This window comes from Artemia franciscana, unplaced genomic scaffold (assembly GCF_032884065.1).
Source record: "Artemia franciscana unplaced genomic scaffold, ASM3288406v1 PGA_scaffold_23, whole genome shotgun sequence".
Lineage (NCBI taxonomy): Eukaryota > Metazoa > Arthropoda > Branchiopoda > Anostraca > Artemiidae > Artemia > Artemia franciscana.
Window position 1 is genome coordinate 3,826,112 of NW_027062649.1, and position 22,489 is coordinate 3,848,600.

The following is a 22,489-nucleotide window of genomic DNA, read 5'->3' on the forward strand; positions in this document are numbered from 1 at the left end:
GGAAAGGCTTAGAAATAAAAAAGATGGTATAGAATTAGAAAGAAGAGACTCCTGGCTTAGAAAGAAAAGATGAAAAACTTGGGCATTGACGTTTTCCCCTACTTAAGGTAAACATGAGAATGAATTTTTGAGTGAAATGGAGAAATACTGGGAAGTGAAGCTATTAATAGGAACCCCATGAAAACCGATTATAATTAGTGTTTTTCTAAAAAGTCAATTTCCTAGAAATTTTATTATGCAGGATAACAGTTTTCACAATCTTGTGAGCTCAGAGGTGAGCGGTTCTTGATTGTTTCCATGTGACTTGTTACATAGTGAGCATTTAATTGGACGTCTCAGGGAGGAATCTTATTTATATATTGAGACATAAGGGGTTATCAATAACAGTGTCTGGCTTGCTTGAAAGATCAGGGCCTAATAGGTCATAAGCACATTGCAAGTTGGGCTAGATGATGAGCTTTTGGATTTCGAGAAGGGTTTAAGACGCATCGTGAAAGTTATTCAAGAGAAATAAAAAAAAATCTTAGTAAATATACAACAAAATGGCTACTGAGCTTTACTATTCTAGGAACAACGCTACCGAAATACAGATTATATTTAATTCTTTGAGAGGTCCCACCAGGCCAATATAAATCGATTGTAAATCGTTAAATAACCTTTCATCCACATGTATAGTTCATGCGAAGAAAAAACCTAGTACGTCCTAGAGAAGGGTATTCAACTAGTAATTCGAATCTATTCGAATCTGCACACTAAATGTCCAAATAAGACAAACATCAAAACATCCATTTTGTTTTTATCATATATTTCATATTATTCACCCATAAAACTAATACTATTTAATATTATATTTGATATTTTTTTTAACAATGTATTGATGCACTGCACACGATTACCTGTATTGGTGGAAATAGTAGAATTGTTTCTTGGATGCCAAAATAGTAGATATTTCTAGTTTTAGATTTGATGTCCTTAACATCAAACGTGACTTGCGGTTATCATCAGACAAGATAACTCTCAAACTATTCTTCGCGTATTTTACTTAAAAATGTGTCTTCGCACAAGGATGTTGTTCCAAAGACTGATGCGTAGTAGTAGTAGTAGTAGTAGTAGTAGTAGACAGGTTTAATAGCAAAAATTTGACAGCTATCGCTGATTTGTGTTTCTTTACAACATATTCAAAATCAAACTACACTTGTAAATATAAATCAAGCTATAAATATTAACCCTTAATGTACATTTTGACGAAAACCGGGACGAAAGAATTACCACATCGGTTTGTTCTTGCTTTAACGGGAACTAACTTGTCTTGCTTTCTCGTTCTTGATGGTAGAGGTTGATCAGGTAGAATGTTACGGTGCTGAGATTTAGAAAGCAAGAACTTTCCTAAACTCCTTATCAGAGTTTCGTACCGGCTTTGGAGTGACGGCATTCCATGCACTTCCAGAGCCATTTCGTAGGGGATGTCACGGCAACCCAAGACGATCGATACCGCTTGCTTCTGAACCGATTCAAGCTCCTGACAAAGATACACTGTTCTAAGTGCTGAGGGCACCCAAACAGGGCACGCATATTCCAGAATGGGGTAAAGACTCAAAAGTTCTTCTTTGAACTCGTCCCTTAGGACGTCATTTGCTTGCAAATTGATGACCTCCAGCTGCAGTTTATCTCAGTAGCTAGCCCCATCTGTTTCAAAAGTGTTTTGAGATAGCCTCACTTCTACTGCCTTTGGATCCTAGTCAGAAAACCGCTCCTGAAACTGCTTCTGGAGGTCTTTGGTGTTTTCGAGTGCAAATTGTGCGGGGAACTCATTTATTGCATCAGCCATGAAAAGTGGACTGCTAAAAGTACGTTAAATTGCTAGCCTGTAATTAGAAAAAAAAGACAGGCTAAGAACTGAAGGTCTTTAGATGAGTGCATAGATGGGAAATTAAATTTTCTGTCCTTGTAGTTTTAGAGTCAGAAATCATAAACAACTTGTAATGTCTGCAGCAAAGGCCAATTTTTATATCAACTGTTCATCAGACGGTAATGGCTGCAAGTAGTATTTGGTTTCTAGGAAGTTAGGTATTTCTTTTCTTTATTCAGATATTCTGCTCCAAACTTCACACAAATTGGTAATCTTACTGCTGTGTATTCTGGGAAATCATATCTTCCAACATGTCTTTGATTTGACTGTGGTTGAGCCCATGTGGCATTATTAATTTTACGACCTTCACCGCAGGATTCGGTACACTCCTAACGTCACTACAATTACCTTATTGGTAATTGTTTACCAATAAGGCTTGCTGGTGAATAAAACCTTGCAGAAACATTGGTAATAAAAAAAATAAAGAAAAAACGATCAAAATAATTTTTTAATGCCAACGACAATACTTGTAAAATACAAAGCAAATTTTTCTGGAGGAATACCATCTCTCTTCTTCAGCCCGAACAAAAAAAAATTCAAGGAAAATGCCAAAAGATGTGGAAAGGCAAAGAAAGCCAAAACAATAAGAAGAGTCAATGTGAAAAATAAACCAATAAAAAGCCCAATAAACGCCAAAATTAGAAGATTAATAAAAACTAATAAAATGCAAAATTAGAAGAATTAAAACTATAAACCTTTTACTAAAGGTGAGTCTTTAACGAATACCCACGATTATCATAAAGTCTAAAAACTTTTGACTGCTTTCGATGGATACTAGTGAATAATGTTTTGGTTGTAGAATTTGTTTTTCATATACATTTGCTTCACTTGTATAGCCTTTCTTTATGCCACTCATATTCTTTCCTTCATCAACAGTCAAAGAGCTGAAGTTAGTCCAGTCCCAATTATCATCAGCAAATGTTTGTTTCTATTCATTGGATATATCCCCTCCAGTAGCTGCGCTTTACATGCTATTTGGGGATGTCAACTTCTCTATTAGATGACATTATATAGAAAAGTCAATATATATATAATCAATATATATCAAATATATTGATATATATAATATAATATAAGATATAATCAACTATAATCAATATTATATTGATTAGATTCACTTTGAAAAGTCTATGAAATCATGCCGCCGTTTTCCGGCGATTTAAAGGTCTTCGGGAGCCGGATAAGAGGGCCTCATGACAGGTTTGGATTTACAAACAGCCTCACTAGGCCCAGTCCTAGGGTTGAACAATGCCAGGAGGTACAAAAAATATCACTGAGTGATCTTTTTCTTGACAAAAACTTGACTTGATGTGATTTATCATCGAAGTACCAGGTGCATTTTGCTGCAGCACTGCCTACTCACGGGAAGGAGGTTTTAAAACAACGAAGGAATTCCATGGATATTTATAAACTCTTATATATCTCCTAAAAATAGCAACTGAGAAATCGGTATCACCTCTCTTTTCATTACTCTGGGCTAATCAGTTGCTTTCGGGTCATTGCTTCTGCAATCCCCAGAATTTTCAGGGATAACCTCAAAATCTCGCAAAAAAGAAGTAGGAAAATGTTTGGGCCTAAAAGAGTCAAATTTTTAAACCAGCCTTGTCTCAAGGGTCGTTGAAAACCCCTCTTCTAGGGAATTTAAATTCGATCGGGGTGATCACTGGATATTCTTAATTCCGCCTAGATTAACTTTTATTCCTTTTACAGAATTTGACGCTCAAACATTTTCAAATTCAAAAGATATAAACGTGTTTCCGCTACCTGAATAAAAATGCCTTTGGAAAATTCTGAGATTTCATTTAGTGTCACGTTGGCTTTAAGAAATAGTTTGGGAGCAGATATATATATCTCTGAAAAGCTAGATCTTTTACAGGAAATAATAATGTTGGTAGTATAGCCTGTTATAATTAGTCTAGCCTAAATTTATAACAAGGTAAACCTACACTAGGCCTATATTCTTTAACTCTTTGGAAAAGGTTGATATAAGGGAAAGAGTATTGGCTAAGATCAAGCCCTTTTTTGAACTGAAGAAAATATTAACTAAAGAATATTTTAGCAGGCCCACTAAGAATTGTTTCCAGTAGGTGAGATTTGCAATGTACAAAACAATATACCTACAACACAAGTGAGTGCATCACTTGATGTATTTTGTTGTGCTCTTTCATATTGCAGTAGCTATTTCTAAGGGAAATTACATTTTTATCCCTTAAAGAGGTTAAAAGGCTCAAAACTGGGTAAAATTCTAGTTAATTGACTTCTTACTATCTTGGAAAGGGTTTAGGTTAAGAAAATGAAACTTTCAGGGATGGGTCTACAGGCTAAAGTATGTCCCAGGAAGGTATTTTGAAGTACCTACCTCCACTCCTCCCTCTAGAAGGCCCTGACCTTTAAAAATATGTATGTTATAAAAGTGAAACCTTACAAAATAGATCTTCTGCTTAATTGAAGTACAACAACATTGTTGGTAAAATTCTAGTTAATTGACTTCTTGCTATCTCAGAAAGGGTTTAGGTTAGGAAAATGAAATTTTCAGGGATGAATCTACAGACTAAAGTATGTCCCGGAATGTATTTTGAAGCTACTACCTCCACTCCTTCTTGCTCTAGAGGGCCCTGACCTTTGATGACCTTTAAAAATATATGTGTTATTAAAGTGAAACCTTGCAAAATAGATCTTCTGCTTAATTGAAGTACAACAAAATTGTTTTCAGCTTTATAACTTTGTTCAATTCCATTTTACAAGGTTTTAAAGATATGCAAATACATTTCCTAAATTTGAAAAAAAAATTGATAAGGTTCAAAATTCTACTCAAATAACAGGAATTACATTTTCAGAACTAAAGGCGGAAAAAAAGCAACTTTTAACTGAAAATTAAGGTAAAATGTTGTTTTGTCAAAATCTCAATAGGTATAGATCTGTCATGTAGTCAAACTTCCAGGCATTCTAGAGGGAGAAGGAGTGGAGGTGGGTACTTTAAAATACCATCCTGGGACATACTTTGGCCTGTAAACCCGTCCCTGAAAGTTTCATTTTCCTAACCTAAATCCTTTCTGAGATACCTAAGAGTCAATTAACTAGAATTTTACCAAATTGTTTTCAGCTTCATAACTTTTCTCAATTCCATTTTATAAAGTTTTAAAGATATGCAAATACATTTCCTAAATTTTGAAAAAAAAACCATTAACACAGGTCAAAATTCTACTCACATAACAGGACTTGCATTTTCAGAACTAAAGGCAGAGAAAGGGCAACTGGTAACTGAAAATTAAGGTTAAATGTTGTTTTGTCAAAATTTCAATAGGTGAAAATATAGGCAAATTTCAGGGCCCTTCAGAGGGAGAAGGAATGGAGGTGGGTGCTTTAAAATACCTTCCTGGGACATACTTTAGCCTGTAGACCCATCCCTGAAAGTTTCATTTTCTTAACCTAAACCCTTTCTGAGATAGCAAGAAGTCACTCAACTGGAATTTTACCCAAAACAGCCCATAGTACTTAGAAGTTAGAAAGCCTTTTTGAAAAAAAAAAAACTGTCTAGTGAGCAAAACTTGCCATCTGTAGCTGATTCAGGAATAGGAATTATTAGTTTCCTTAGTCTTAATAGTAAATTGTTATTTAGAAAACAACCTTCAGAAACTTTCAAAAAGAGCTTTTAACCACTGAAAAATAATGCTCCTGATGTAATATTAGAGGTACTTAAAGCTTTTTTATTTTAAAAAAAAAACAAATTTGTTTTTGTAATAACATTTACTTTCAAGACTAAGGAAAATATTCATTATCAATCCTGAATCAGCTACAAATGACAGTGTTTTCTCACTAGACATTTTTTTTTAAACATGTTTTTCAAATTTTGGTAACTATGGACTGTTTAATCTTTCAGTGCCACAGCAAGTGTTCAAAATAGAATTTGCTCCAGAAATGACTACTAAACCATGAAAGAGCATGAGGAAAGGCATCAAGTGATGTTGGTTATTCATTTTTATCTTAGCTAAATTAGCCTATGTTGTAAACTGTAAATTGATCCTCTTCCCAAATATAGGCCTAGGCATATCATACTGGTTTTCACCATAACAATTGTGGTCCCTAAAGCAGGGGCTAGGAACATCACACATGGGAGGGGGACCCCCCAGTGTTTTTGGTCACTTGGTTAAAAAAGAAGTCAGTAAAATTGTGGTGCTTTGTGCCATGATTTTTCTGACACCATTAAAATTCTTTGTTTGGTTCAATATGTTCACATCTACGGTTCATCTACGGTTCATCACATCTTTGGCTCATCTACGTTCACACATCAGGATAAACACCAAAAGATTGATAGTGATTCTGAGAAGGCTCTTATTTTTAACCATATTTTTTCTTCAGTTTTTCTTAAAACACAGCCAATTCATTCAAATGAAGCTAATTTTGCATCTCAAGTAGAGTTGATTGCGTCGCAGGACATTCTTGTTCCATTTGATGATTCAGGTTTCTCATTGACTGAAGTTTATACTATTCTTATAAAATTGTATACGCCTAAAGCGCCGGATATAGATGGTTTCCCAAACATAATGATAAGACAAATTGCTCATGAAATTGCAGAACCACTTACCTATATATTTAACTTATCTTTGGTGCATGGACTGTGTCTGTCAGGGTGGAAGAAGGCCTTGGTAAAGCCGCTTCACAAAAGTGGCTCCAGGTCAGATTTTAAAAATTATCGGCCAATTTCAATCATGTCTATTTTTTGCCGAATGGTGGAAAAGTTGATTGTTTCACGTGCTCAAAAGTATTTTGATGGAAATCATCTTTGGAATCCTGCTCAGCATGGTTTCCAAAAAAATAGGTCTTATAATACTCAGCTTCTTGAGGTTACTTTGGATTTTCAATGTTTTGCCAATTTAGCTATACCCTTTGACTGCATTTACATCGACTTCTTGAAGGCATTCAACAAAGTCTCAATACCCATCCTTCTTAAAAAATGTGCAGCTTATAAATTGGGTAAAAAAAAACAATTGCATTTATTGCTGATTATCTAAATGGATGAACTCAGCAGGTTGTTGTTGGTGAAGCTATGTCATCCTCAATTGATGTGTTAAGCGGAGTCCCCCAGGGTAGCTGCCTGGGTCCAATTTTATTTTGTTTATTTATTAATGATCTGCCTTCCTCTGTTCAGCATTCTATTGTCAAGATGTTCATGGATGATGTAAAACTTTATCTACCAGTACAGGACCAAAACGATGCGCAACTTTTGCAGGAGGATCTTGACTCTCTAACTTATTGGTGCGAATCTAATTCCATGTTCATAAACCCTTCTAAGTGTGTTTTTCTACACTATGCTCGTAACTCCCACCTGTGCATACTTACCAGCTGTCTGGCATACAAATCCCTTCTAACGAAATAGTGCGTGACCTTGGTGTTTACTTTGATACCCAATTGAAATTTGATAAGCATGTTTCGGAAATTGTAAAGAATGCAAATTATCGTTTATCGTCTATAAGGAGAAGCTTTAGTAGGTTCAACCTTCGTAATTTCTTACTACTATACAAATCAATGGTCCGCCCTCTTCTTGAGTATAATACTTCTGTTTGGTTTCCATTAAGTCTAACGGATGAGCATAGGATAGAAAAGGTTCAGAGAAGGGCCACTAGATTGGTCCCATACCTTCAGCGCCTTTCTTATCCGCAGAGACTTTCTAGGCTTCAACTCCCGTCGTTGAAGTTTCGTAGACGTCGTAATGACCTTGTAAATGTGTTTCGTATGATTAAAGGAGTGGATGATGTTGATCCAAATTTATTTTTTAAATTTAGCCATTATCACTCTACTCGTCAGCATGATTATAAATTATACCCCCCAAAACCGCTGAAAAAAATTGGTCAATTATCTTTTGTTAGTAGAGTTGCTGGACCATGGAATGGTTTGCCTTTGGAGGTTGTCGAGGCAGAGAGTGTTCGAAATTTTAAGAGTGCATTAGTAGATACGCCTTTTTATTTAGACGCTTTTCCAGTTCCAAAAATTGTAGGGAGGTATATGGACTAACAACAAGTCCTTTCACCTCTTTGACTTCTTCTTCAGAAAAACTAGCTACTGGAAGCGCTATTCTGCTCCAGTCTGCGAACAATGGATATATACGATTATGAACAATAATACACTGTTATTGATTGTGGGAAGTGCGAGTACCTGAGCTACCTGTCCCCAGCAGTTTAAGGCACTAGGCCGGCCGGTACCAATACGGCTCTTCCTACTCATTCCTGCTCTCTTCTGCACAATCAAAAACTATGGATAAATCGTGTCCCATTAAAAATTGACTTCTTCAAGCTTTAATCCTTATTAAACAATATTTCTCTTCTTTAAGGTATCAATTGCTGCCTTAAATATCTTACGATCAATTTCCCATGGCAGGTTAGAATCCAGGATAGCTGTATAAGTATTTGGAATCTTAGCCAAGGAGCAGAAACGCTTAAGAGCAACAGTCTCCTCACTCTGAGCCTGGCAATCAAATAAAATATGCTGGATTGTTTCCTCTGTTGAAAAGCAGATTCGGCATAAAGGGGAATGATGTAGCTTCCAATTAAATAACAAGCTATTTAGAAGTAGGGCACCTGATTTCAGTCGGTAATATAGCACTGTATTTAATCTTGTATGAAATGGAGATAACATTAATGTACTGTGATTAACTTTGGATCTTTGCCTGATAATATCTCGTGAATTGAGGTCAGAGGAAGGACTAGGAGATAACATGGAAGCCTTTGCTGCTAGAGAATCAGCCATATCATTATATTTTATACCTTTATGACTAGGAACATGTTGAAAATAAACTTCATTTTCCTTGATCTTAAGATTAAGAAGCTGTCTTCTAATATTATATAAATCTTTGTCATTAGCAATTCTATTAATATTTTGGATCAGTAGTAATGCTGATTTAGAGTCGGAGAGACAGAGTATGTTTTCAGATTCAATGTTATAATTTATAAGAGCATCCAAGGCCAGGCGGATGGCACATAATTCAGCAGACAGGATAGAAGATCCCAATGGGAGAGGAGAATAAATATTCAAATTCAGGGATGGGATACATGCTCCTGCTCCAGCTCTTTCCCTCTGGACGGATCCATCAGTATATATTTTTCTATAGTTGGGGTAAGCCTTTGAGATGTGTTCAGCCAAAATATTCTGGATCTCATAATTAGGAATCAAATCTTTACTAATAGAGATAAGTTCTACTTGACAGCTTGGAGGACTCATTTCCCATGGGGGGGACTCAGTAAAGGGATATGCATGAAGCGAATGTTGATTCCAGTTTGGGACCTCCAGTTGAAACTGATTCCATGATGAATGGGCATTGGGACAGGCTGACTCCTCAGCAAAGGTATGTGCATATACAGCATGCTTGGCTCCATAAGCCTGGATTTGCGAGAAATACTTTATCCTTAGACTAGATGCTCTTTCACTTAGGGACACCAATCCCGACAGTGTTCTTAACTTTGACAGAGGAGTATGCTTATGCACACCCAAAGCTATTCGAATAGCAGAATTTTGTAAAGATTCAAGGATTTTGAATGAGGATCCAGAGGATGGGGGACGAGCTGAAAATATTTGAATTCCATATTCTATATTTGAACGAATATATAATTTGTAAAAATCCAAAATAATCTTTGGGTGACATCCCCACTTACTTCCAGCAAGTCTTTTTAGAATACAAAGTCTCTGAATAATCAGAGATTTCAAATAATTAATATGTTCATGCCACTGCATTTTAGAATCCATTAATAAACCAAGTAACTTCACTGAATTGCAAAATGGGATCTCCCTTGGGAAAATTGTCAGTGGATTAGGAGGATCTAGAGTACCATTAGTAAATATAATGGCTTTAGTTTTACTGATTGATATTGGGAAGCCAAATGCTAAAGAGAATCTCTGGACTAGACTTATATCATGTTGAATAAAGCTTTGAAGAAGGTTAATATCCCTTCCTGACTTCCAAATGATCAAATCATCTGCATAAAGGCCAAATGATGCATGAGATACTTGAAATTCAGAAACATACAAGTTGAATAGAAGAGGACTCAATATTGCACCTTGAGGAAGTCCTCTCGTAATGGGGCATTGCTCACTTCTAGACTGATTTACTTGAACGTAAAAATATCTATCAGTTAGAAAAGACTTTATAAAACTTATAAAAGGATACGGGAAGTCAAGATTTATTAGGATTTCCAATAATTTATTGTGGACTACATTTCCATAGGCATTCGACCAGTCAAACAGAACAGCCATTGTGACATGTCTTTTTTTGAGGGAATTACAAACATCAATTTCTAGCCGGGTAATGTTATCTAAAGAGCTATGTCCTTTTCTGAAACCTGTTTGTTCACTAGGAAAGAGATTGTTGACTTTTGTTGTGTAGTGTCGTTTTATTTAGAAGTTTTTGCTGTTTAATTTGTTGTTGCCAATTTACTTTAGATTAGTATTATGATTTTGTGTTTTTGCGACAAGCATTAATGCTTACCGTTATTGTAATAATAAATAAATAAAATAAAAAATAAAGACCACAAAGATACTGACATATCATCTACAGAAATGTCTAACTTGGTTGGTAAACCCAGCACTTTTTACCAACTCCTGCCTTGAATTTATAGATGATGCAACAATTTTCCATTTGGTTAAATAAACATCATTGAAGTAGTGACATGTCATGGACCAAAATCTGAATCTTGGTTGATAAATGCAGTGGTTTTACTGACTTGTGCAGTAATTTTAAATAGGCTATTGTAGGATATTCAAAAAGGGACATTATGTTAATTTTCAACAAAAATAGCTGGTAATAATGACAAGCCAATTCATAAAATCTCTGGCTCTCCCCAGTATTTTGGCCAGTAACAACCCTGGCAGGAGCACATCTGAGAGGGGGTAGAAATCCCCCCCAAAGTTCTAAGGTGTCAGAATGCAGTACCAATTATTCTTTAGATCCCCCCTCCAAACTATATGCTAATGTATGTTGTTTTTTTTTAAGTTAGCACTATTTCTCCATATACACCAATTACTGATGAGTGATAGGTACATAAAATAATGTAAGTAACAGAATCAACAAAGTATTATACATAGCCTAGGGTAAGATCTGGCCTTATTAGGAGGGAGGAGGACTGGGACACCACTGTCATGGTTGCAGTGTGATATATTGCAAAATTAGGAAGAAAATGTTTCCCCTAAAAATTGATAAAAGTTGCATCTCTCAAATAGAAAAATGTTATTCCATAACCCAGCTTCAAAATAGCAAACAAAAATATTCTTTGTGATAAGCTATTACCTCATTTAGGAAACATGTTGTTTCACAAGCCAAGAAAAAAGAGAGTAGATCTTGGGAAAGATTCCATCTGCACAATTAGGTCTTTTCAAGAGGAATCCATTCTTCAAAACAAAGGTTGAACATAGATTGAAAGGTGATGTTGAACATTAAAGTTTTCAATTGTTCATCCCCATTTGGCTGAAGTTAATTAGAGTTTTACAGTTGAATATGAAAGTTTTTTTTTTGTGCATCCTTATTTTGGTGAGAGGTTAAAATAACCAGTCCAAAGTTCAGTGGTATCATATATATTACTCAAGAATTGTGAATTAAATTTCATCTTGACCTATTAGAGCTACAGAGACACATCATATGTGTTTTCCTGTACTGCTTTTCAAGTGATGTCATTTGTCAACTGTAAATACTAAATAAAAACGTTGTTCATTATGATTTCTTTTTTTGTGTTGCCACATACCAGGAAGAACTCTTGTGCTCTCTAGGAAATGATACAAATGCAGAGGGAATCTAAGATATAAAGGTGTAAGACTCCATTAAGTTAACTTTTTGACCCATAAGATAAGGGTAAAAAAAAACTTCAGATTCCATCTATTTCAGATCAGATGGACAAGAGAATCAACTCTGATTGTGACATCTTTCAACATAAAGTAAAATCATCCCCTCAAATAAACAACCTCCCCCCCTGTAACATTAATGTTCAACTTTAAAACTCTAATGGACTTCAGCCAGATAAGGATGAACAATAAAGAAACTTTTTTTTTAAACTAAAAAAAAAAAATCTTGGAGAAGCATGGACTCAAAAGGGAAGGCAAAACTCTCCTATATTTAAAATTTGGTGATGATTTGAGCATGTCTAAATTAAAATGTTAGCAATGAATGATTTTTGGATGTTTTGAAAGCTCAGGGTGCAGGAAAAGGTGTGAAAATTAATGCTGAAAAGACTTAGTCACTTAGAATGGGAATAAGTAAAGGTGAAGAAGTGATGTTGGGTAATGGAAAGACCAATCAAATGGATGGCTTTACTTACCTAGATAGTATTATTGATAAAGCTGATGGATAGAGTGAGGATGTTAAAAGTAGACTAGCTAAGCTCCAGGGCATTGTTTTCCAAGTTGAAAAAAGTCTGGAAGAATAAGATGATAAGTCTGCAAACCAAGATTAGAATATTGGAAGCTGCAGTGATGACAGTGGTCAAGTATTCTTCTGAAATATGGGTGCTCTAAGAAATGGAAGAGTATTTATTGGATGTTTTCCAGGTGAGCTGCTGTTTGTCCCCTGGAAAATACCTCCCCTGGTAATTTCCACTCCCCCACAAAAAAATTGAGCAGCCAAAGAGAAAGTACAAAATAGGCACATCTTTTATTTCAGTATAATGTCCAATATAGTTTTTGGTTAAACTACATTTTCTTTAAACTATATTAATAACAAACATGCCCCTTAAAGTAGATGGAGTAGTTCTTTTATTGTCATAATACCTATGTTTTTTTTAGACTACACGTTTTTTAAATTATATTAAAAAAAAAATCATTTCCCTTAAAGTAGATATCAATATTCTTTTCTAGTCTTAATGTCAATTGTGACGAAAATTATATGAAGAAATATGAACTCGCCCACAAATCAAGAGCAGCTCTCAGACTGTGGCTGTTAGATTCAAAGGTTTTACTAAAGAATGGTTTTCATGTAAATGCATCAGACATTTTGAAAGATGTAAGTATTTTTCTGGTTTTATTAATCAGGTTATCTTGATGAATGTAAATTTTGGTAGAGCCATTGAAAAGCTGTAAACTTTTTTCTTGGGAGGCCTAATGGCATGTTAGGCATAAGGAGAACAACTATTAGAAGCATAGCTCTGCAAGGGGTGAATTTTTTCTCACCCATATGATTGTTGAAGGATTTTAAATGGTGAATGCATCATGGAAGAACAACCCCTCTACTATCCCTGTGGTAAACTCTGAGAGAAAACACAATAGAATGCATAAGGACTTGGTACTTTGGCCTATAAGAATTACTTTAGGTACAGGACCCATTACTTCCCTTTCTTGGAAAAATTTATCCTGAAGGAATAGACTGTCCAAATTCATGCCTGACTTGGAAAAAGCATGCATACATATGGATGAGAAAATATCAGCACACAAGGAAGGGCTGGGGAAACTCCTCAAGTATTGGTTCTTGAAACCCGTTTCCCTCTGCTAGTGCCTGCTCTGTGTTTTCCTAGTGCCTAGTGCCTGCTAATGTAGATTCCTGTGCATATGGCCAGGTTTGAACAGCTTTATTGATTTGAGTTACCCTGTAACTGATGTGACTAATTCTCCTGTGATCTTGTAAGGGATCTTTATCACCAACCAAATCCTTCCTATTTTGAACCATTATCATCTTTACGTAGAATTATCACAGAGTCCCTGTTGACCCTTGTCAGGATGTTAATTTAATCCCAAGAAGTTTCTCAACGCCTCATTTTACCCTCTGGCCCAGTCTAGGTTCCCAAAATAGCTCTACAACCCAAGTTGACTCTTACTGTTGTCCTGAAGAAGAAAAATGTGACCCCTTTGTCCCTGTTCTGACTACCCTTTTCTGTTTACCGCTATTGATCCCACTAGCCATACTAGCTCCGATTTTTATCCAAAAAAGTCAAGTGTAAAAATGTTGCTTTCACTACCCATACTAAATTTCTAATCTTTTTTTAAGAAACACCAAGAGTTTTGACTGTGGAGAACTTGCTGAGTTGGACTCTCTGTCAAAAATATATAGTTCAGTTATAATTGCTGTTACCGTACAAGCTCAAGCATCACAATTATCACCTTTTCCTGTTTTTATGGCACTTGGTATTAACCAAGTGACATGTAGCAATCGCAAATTCTGTCGGTCTGTCTGTCTGTCTGTCTGTCTGTCTGTCTGTCCTGGTTTTGCTACTTCAGGCACTTCCAGGCAATCAAGGACGGTGAAACTTGGCAGGCGTATCAGGGACCGGACCAAATTAAATTAGAAATAGTCGTTTTCCCCAATTTTACCATCTGGGTGGGGGGAGTGGGGGGCCGGTTAATCTGTAAAAAATAGAAAAAATGAGGTATTTTTAACTTACGAAGGAATGATCGGATCTTAATGAAATTTGAAGTTTGGAAGGATATCGTGTCTCAGAGCTCTTATTTTAAATCCCGACTAGATCCGGTGACATTGGGGGGTATTGAGGGGAGGGGGAACCTAAAATCTCGGAAAACACTTAGAGTGGAGGGATCGGGATGATACTTGGTGGTAAAAATACGCACAAGTCCTAGATATGTGATTGAAATAACCGAGACGGTTCCGCTCTCTTTGGCGGAGGTGGGGGGGGGGTTAATTCTGAAAAATTAGAAAAATTAGGTATTTTTAACCTATGAAGGAGTGATCGGATCTTAATTAAATTTGAAGTTTGGAAGGATATCGTGTCTCAGAGCTCTTGTTTTAAAATCCGACTGGATCCGGTGACATTGGGGGGAATTGAGGGGGGAACCTAAAATCTTGGAAAACGCTTAGAGTGGACGGATTGGGATGAAACTTGGTGGGAAAAATAAGAACAAGTCCTAGATACGTGATTGAAATAACCGGGACGGATCCGCTCTTTTTTGGGGGAGTGGGGGGGGGGGTAATTTTGAAAAATTAGAAAAATTAGGTATTTTTAACTTACAAAGGAGTGATCGGATCTTAATAAAATTTGATGTTTGGAAGGATATCATGTCTCAGAGCTTTTATATTAATTTTCAACCTTATCCGGTGAAGGTGATGTTGGAGGGGGGGGGGCGAACCTAAAATCTTGGAAAATGCTTAGAGTGGAGGGATCGGGATGAAACTTAGTGTGAAAAATAAGCAAAAGTCCTAGATACAGGATTGACATAACCGGAACGGATCTTCTCTCTTTGGGGGATTTGGGGGGAGGGGTTAATTCTAAAAATTAGAAAAAATGAGGTATTTTTAACTTGCGAAAGAGTGATCATATCTTAATAAAGTTTCATATTTAGAAGGATCTCGAAACTTAGATCTCTTATTTTTGTTTATCCCGACTGGGTCCAGTGTCATTAGGAGGGGGACCGAAAATCTTGGAAAACGCTTAAAGCGGAGAGATCAGGATAAAACTTGGTGAAAAGAATAAGCACAAGTCCAAGATAGGTGACTGACATAACCGGACCGGATCTGCTCTCTTTGGTGAAGTTAGGGGGGGGGGGAAGTAATTAGAAAAAATAAGGTATTTGTAACTTACGAACGGGTAATTAGATCTTAATGAAATTTGATATCTAGAGGGATCTTGTGCTTTAAAAATCTTATTTTAAACCCCAACCAGATCCGGTGACATTAAAGGGAGTTGGAGGGGGAAGCCGGGAATTCTTAGAAAACGTGAAATCGAGGTATCTTACGAATGGGTGATCGGATCTCAATGAAACTTGATTTATAGAAGAATCTTATGTCTTAGATGCTCCATTTTCAATTCGAATCGGATCTGGGGACATAGAGGGTTGGAGGGGGGAAACAGAAATCTTGGAAACTGGAAATCTTGGAAATCGCTTCGGGATGAAACTTGATGGGAAGAATAAGCACAAGTGATAGATACGAGATTGACATAATTGGTACGGATCTGTTTTCTTTGGGGGAGCTGGGGGTTGTTAATTTGGAAAAATTAAAAAAACTGGGGTATTTTTAACTTAAGAACGGATGACCGGATCTTAATGAAACTCATGTCTCAGAGCTCTTATTTCAAATCCCGACCAGATCTGTTTACCTTGGGGGAGCTGGAGGGGGAACCCAGAAATCTTGGAAAATGCTTATAAATGTCGTAGATACGTGACTGACGTAACCGGACTGGATCCGCTCTCTTTGGGGGAGTTAGATGGTGGGGTTCAGTGCTTTGGCGAGTTTGGTGCTTCTGGACGTGCTAGGACGATGGAAATTGGTAGGCGTGTCAGGGAGCTGTACAAATTGACTTGGTAAAGTCGTTTTCCCCGATTCGAACATCTGGGGGGCTGAAGGGAGAGAAAAAATTTAGGTATTTTTAACTTGCGAGTGGGAGATCGAATCTTGATCAATTTTGATATTTAGAAGGACCTCGTGACTCAGAGCTTTTATTTTAAATCCCGACCGGCATTACGCCTCTGACTTTCCTTTTAAAGCAATCTATTGATTCTTAGAATTTTACTAGAGCTCTTACCATATGAGCTGTTGGCTCTCGCGACCTCGTCACAAGTGCCATTTGATCTCTTAGCTCTTGTTTTTGAACTAAGGTCAAAATTACCCTCTGGGTAAGAAAGAAGGTGGAAATCTTTTCTTTGTCTACAAAGATTTATTATGTAACCGGAATCTTGATTCCATATACGAACTTCCTTTGACGAAATAATATGGATGTGTATTTAACCTATAGTCTTACCGTGTCTTTTTAAACAAAGTGTCATATGGTGTTTTGTTATTCACCTAACCAGAGAATTGCTGACAAAACACAAATTTACATGCAAAAAATTATATGCTAGTGCTGACTTTGTATTACCGAAATATCAAATGGTGGGACTATTCAGTTAGGTAACGCAAATGACTTAAAACGGGATTTTACCTGTAAGACTTTTAACTTAAAGAGGTTGTACCAAAAACAAGGCTGTTCTGACAACCATAGGCGAGGCTATTCTAGATTTAATATGTACCAACATATGAAGTTTTTGGAAAATTTTCTTCTTTCTACCCCCCTCCCCCTTTAAGGACAGTTGTCATTATAGTCTACTTCCATCCAGTAACTCAGGACTTTACAGATTTGGCTCTTGGACTACTACGGACATTTGGTCTCCTGTGTATTAAATAATTCATGTTGACCACAAGGCTCTGTCTCTTCAAGATCTTTTGAGTAGTAATTATCAATCCTATTTCCAAGAAAAAAATGAAAAAGCCATCAAATAAGAAGCCATATATTAATGAAGGTTTAAAAAAACCTATAATAAAAAAGATAAACTTTTCCAAGCAAGGTCGTGTTGCACAAAATAATAGTCTAAGAAAGTTCCTGATAAGAAAATAGAAGATCAGCTGCTCTGTATGCGGAAAGAAACCTTTCAGAATTTATTTTCACCTCCCTGAACACTATAATAAGACTACCAACGATCTGAACATGCAACCCACTTCTATTGTCAAAGTCTTCCAACTTTTACTGGTCTAGATCCGATTTTTTCTCCCAATACCTCCTCCCCCCATTGTTTCTCCCTCCTATGTTGTAATTAAAATCCAAAAGCTTAGAAAATAAATTAGCCTACCTGTCCCTTGGATGTCTCAATTAATTAAAATAAATCCTTGTGAGATAAAACCACTGAACCTTTAGCAAACTTTTTCAATCAAATCACAAGATGTATTAAATTCCCAGGTTACTCAAAACATTATTCTGTAACACCTATCCAAAGAAATTTACTAATATGAGTTTCTTACCTATGCCTCATTACACTATAGTTGTTTTGAAACTTTATGAAGGTTTCTTTTGTACCTGGCTCAAGGTTAAAGTTTCTCCACCTATTGACGTCTAGCTATTTGGTATCCTAACCCTTTGAGTGCGCCTAGCTTTTTGAGATTTTGCGCTCACTGTGTGCAAGAATTTTAGTGTTGCATTTTTATTCATGTACAGCAGTTTGACGAATTTAGATGAGGTGAGTTTGCTCGTGTTTAGGAGTTACAAACTATATTTTTATTTAAAAAAAATAAGAATATTCGTAAAAGAAAAAGAATATTTACCAAGGGAGGCAAAAGGAAGAATAAATATTCAAACACAAAGAAAATGTATTTCAAAACCTTACATAAAATTAATAATTTCTTTTAGTATGAAAATCCTGAAAAGAGGGTACAGCACAAAAACATACATTACATGGTTCATATACATATTGAGATTCTTTACTTCTTCTTAAAGACATTTTTTCGTATGGTGACCAATGGTCTGCGTTGTGCAGGTACCGATCTCTTGACTCAATGCCTTTGGCCGGAGCGCAATGCGTGGTTTGGGCAAATCATTCTTTACGCTTTTGTTTTTCTTATGCATATAATACAAGGTCTTATTGTATTTGGTCTTATTTCTGTTACTGGCAGGCACGTTAGAAAGTACTAATTTTATTGCACATGTTTACTCTGCAGACGTAAATAGTACAAGGCGAATATAGTCGTATGGAGCAGTGTACCGATTCTATTGCGTAATTTTACCTTAGCAGGTTGAAACACGTTCACAGATGTTTAAACGTAAATAATTCAAGGTGCAAATAGTCGTGTCGAGCAGTGAACCCTATAAAAATAACCCGTGAAAATACTCACTCGGAGCGTATGGGGTACCCTTTTTTGCGGATGTATGCGTCCGGAAAAGCAAAAGGGTTAAGCAAAACTTCCAGCACCCATTACCTTGTATACTTGGTACATTCCATCTTAGGTAGTCGAGAAAAACCAAACGTCTGGCTGAACCTTGTCTTAGTTGGCCTCCAAAAATATTTTGATTTGGTTGACATTCACATCTTAGTTTGCTCATTACTGAATAACTTTGACCTTGACCCTGTCTGTGTAAACATTTAACTCCTTTCCCCTTTAAATAGGTCACAAGTAGTAAAATATATTCTTTAACCTCTCATATTTACTGTGGAATACCTCGCGGATCTTTACAGGGCACACTTTTATTCCTAATAATGGTTAAAGAAATTGATAATGAGTTCTCCAATGATGGAAATATGTCAATCATTCAGTTTTCTCATAGAAATTATAAAAGGGGTTCCCTTGAAATCCTAACCCCTGTTTCGGATGACGCTAAGGATATAAATATGAAAGTAAATTCTCTCAAATAAAAAATCATTACTATAATCTCTCTGAAATCTACTAGCGGTTTTATAAACTCTATGCTACATGGAATGCTAGTGAAACGAGATAAACGCCTTGGTGTCACAATTCCGGATAATCTTAAATAGGATACACAAGTTTTGAATATTATCAAACAAGCTATTGCATCACTCTACTGTTTAAACTCTTGAATAAATTTAATTGCACAGAGATATATTCCCTTCGTATTTACTTATCGTTTGTTAAGCTGTTGTTGGAGTACGAATGTCCGGTCTGGCATCCGAATCTTTCCATTCATCTTAGCAAGGAAATTTGGTTGGTCCAGAACCGTTCACTCAAGATCATTTACAAAGAGAGTAAAATCCCATATTCCTTCCTCCCTGAAGCTACTCGCCTTACCACTCCAGAAGAAAGGAGGTTTAGCATTTACTTGTGTTTTGCGAAGCCCACCGTTTCCAATTACCACACTGAGAGTATTTCCCCTGGTCTTTACGGTCTCAATAGGCCCTGTCTCCCCCGCTTAGCCTCCTCAGTAATCTTAGCTTACTTGGCAATCCGTTCTTTTACCCAGAGGCTCTTAAAGAGATTTACTCTCCTTGTCTTGAAGCACCTTAGCAGTTCTTTATAAGGCTCCTTCATCTTGTTTTTGATTGTTAGCGAATCGCAATAAGTATTGCCACTTTTTATATTGACGCTCTATTTTTTATTTTTATTTATTTTTGTTGCTCCTTCGTGATGTATTTTCAGCCCTGTTTTTTTTTTTTTCAAGCTTTGAGCTCTATTTTTAGTTTAGTTTTTGATGAGCGTCACTCTGATCAGTAGGATGTTGTGTTAGCCAGATAGATAGAAGTTTTTAAAGAATTTCAAGGAGGCACACTCGTGCCTCTTTAAAGAGGCGAACCACGAGAATGTTAAGCGATCTTCGGTTCCAGTGGTCGCAGAGGGATGGGGAGGGATGCATTTCGTAGCCCGAGCTCCAACTAAGAAACCTGCCAAATTTCATCCCCCTCCGACTTTTCCTTCATGGGGAAAATCTGGCCGAAAGTTTCGACCCCCCAACCCCCCCCCCCCTTTAACGTTGTTTCCGATCGGGCTGAAATTCACAAGTTAAGGTCCCCTAGGGCCCAGGAGCTTATCCGCGAAATTTCAGCTCGATCCGATAACTCCTTCCCTGTTTTCCAGAAACCACGCATAGCCACTTAATGTTCATTTTCTCCTTTTGTTTTTTTTCGCCACGCCTACAGGTCACAGCCGACATCGGATCTGGGTGTACCAAGACTCATTCGACGCGGAATTCTCCGAGTAATTTTGCTTGAAAGTTTCGTCGGAAAATCTTAACCCCCCGATTTTCTAGCTTAGAAAAACCCCATTTCCCCATAAGAGCCCATGTTAAGTTTTTTGTTGTTAAAAGTTACGAATTTCAACATTCAAGTACATCAAAATGATCAGCTCGACATGGTGAGACTGACTGAAAGCTTCAAAAAATTCTGTCTTAATCCGTAAATTTTTTATTTGAGAAAAATGACAGAATCCCTTTTTTTCTGTCACGCCTACAGGTCACAGCCGACTTCGGATCTGGGTGTACGAAGACTCATTCGACGCGGAATTCTCCGAGTAATTGTCCTGGAAAGTTTCGTCGGAAAATCTTAACCCCCCGATTTTCTAGCTTAGAAAAACCCATTTCCCCATAAGAGCCCATGTTAATTTTTGAAATTCTTAAAAGTTATTTAAAAGTTATATTTATACACATGCAGGTATTTCGACTTCAGACATGCCCGGTTAGCTCAGTCGGTAGAGCGTAGGACTTTTAATCCTAAGGTCAAGGGTTCAAGTCCCTTATCGGGCGGTTTTTTTCACAAAATATGAAAAAAAACTTCGTTTTCTTAAAGAGTTAAAGAGGCTGCGTCCCAAAGTCGAACCTTAAAACGTACAGGAATTAGGAGAGGCAGTCCTAATTCCTGTACGAGGAGTACAGGAATTATTAAATTACATCCACCATGGATTTTAGAAAAACGTAGAGAAATAATATGGGATCATTCTAATCAAAATGGGACATTTGAACAAACGGTCACTGTGTTGTCTTTAAGCTTTTGTTTTCTTGGGGTTGCATAGGTAGCTTACCATCTATATAAAGGGTATAGCCAGAAAACACAGGAGTAGCTTTAAGGCATTTCTAAAAAGAAACTGTCCGAAAAGAGATAAGTTTTGTGTATTGTTTGCTCAGAAGTTTTATTTAAATTAAGAAGTTTAAAGTTTTATTAAATTTTATTTAAGAATAGGATTTTTACGAGGGATCACATTTTAAAATCCCTCTTTACCTCCTCTTTTGTTTGTAATACAGTTTCAAGCCTACTAATTTGTGGTCTATAGACTCACGGACATTTATGGTTTATGGAGGTTCATATTATTTCAGGAAGTTCCTCTGGAGCTGATTGCCAAGCTCACGGAAAGCCGCATAATGTCATTCTACTCATATATTGACAGGTAAGATCTAGTTTCTTGATGGTCCTTATGAATCCTTCGATGTTGTGACGCACCAGAAGTTATATGGGGGGCCTGAAATTCCTGGTCATTTAGAGGCTAAAGTCCTGATACTCTTAGATAAACATAATCCAGTATTTTGAAATGACAGTTACCATTGATGTTCTGATGGAAAAAATTATCCAGCTATATTTGATTTTATGTAGTATTAATAGAATTCAGGTAACTGTTAAATAATCAATTTTTTGTTGGTGTTAAAAACAACTCTCGCTAGTAGAATTGCTATGTTTATGTTTATATCAAAATTTCGTATAATTTGATTTTCTACAGACATTTTTTCTAACTACCCAAAAAAGTATTTTTTAATATAAAACCCCGCAAAAGGTATTTCAAAATCTAGAAGGGGGGAATCAGGAGGAATAAATGATATATATTCTTTATGCATTAATCTAAATTTCGTAGATCATTTTCCTTAAATAAAAACCGGAGAGAAAGTAAGAGCTTTATAGAAGTACACTGATTTGTCTGAATACACAATTGTCTCACAAACCCCTCCCCCAGCCAATTTTGGAAAATAGTGACTTAGAAATTTAGATTTTTTTATGTTGTAAAACCTTCCTCTAGAGAAAATACAACTGATTCAACAGCCATCCCCACTTTTTGATTTTTTAGAATACTTGGTGACCTACAAGCAAATTTTAAGCCCCTCGTATACAAGGTATTTTTATTTGAAACATAGTTAGATTAAAATATTGATTAATAAATAAAGAAAATAAAGACTTGTCTTAGGGAAGGGGAACAGGAGCATTTCCTTAGTAGGGGGAAGGGTCAACATCACCCGACTCAATGGAGGATGGATTGTTATTAGCTATTGCACAACCAAAAGCCGTTATAGTATTGTGCTCCATATTGATCCTGATAGGACCAAACGAAAAGAGGGATGTCCTCAGATGGAGTGGGGAGACTCTTAAAAGTGTCTAGAGGGAGTAGAAACTTCAGAGGAGGGAGTGAAAAGTGAAGTTCCTAGTAGA

The 22,489-nt window shown here is 36.5% G+C and overlaps 1 protein-coding gene and 1 non-coding gene across 2 annotated transcripts in view; both read left to right on the forward strand.

Moving 5' to 3' along the window:
• Window positions 1–3,659: 3,659 nt before the first annotated feature.
• LOC136041454 (Fanconi anemia group A protein homolog) overlaps window positions 3,660–22,489 on the forward strand; it is a gene marked incomplete at its 3' end in the record, with an annotated part of 50,287 nt that continues 31,457 nt past the window's right edge. The window contains 3 exon segments of the mRNA XM_065726135.1: window positions 3,660–3,796; window positions 12,740–12,884; window positions 21,391–21,461. Coding sequence (XP_065582207.1) covers window positions 3,684–3,796; window positions 12,740–12,884; window positions 21,391–21,461 — 329 coding nt within the window.
• Trnak-uuu (transfer RNA lysine (anticodon UUU)) lies at window positions 20,751–20,823 on the forward strand. Its single transcript has one exon. It is a non-coding gene; the product is annotated as a tRNA-Lys (tRNA).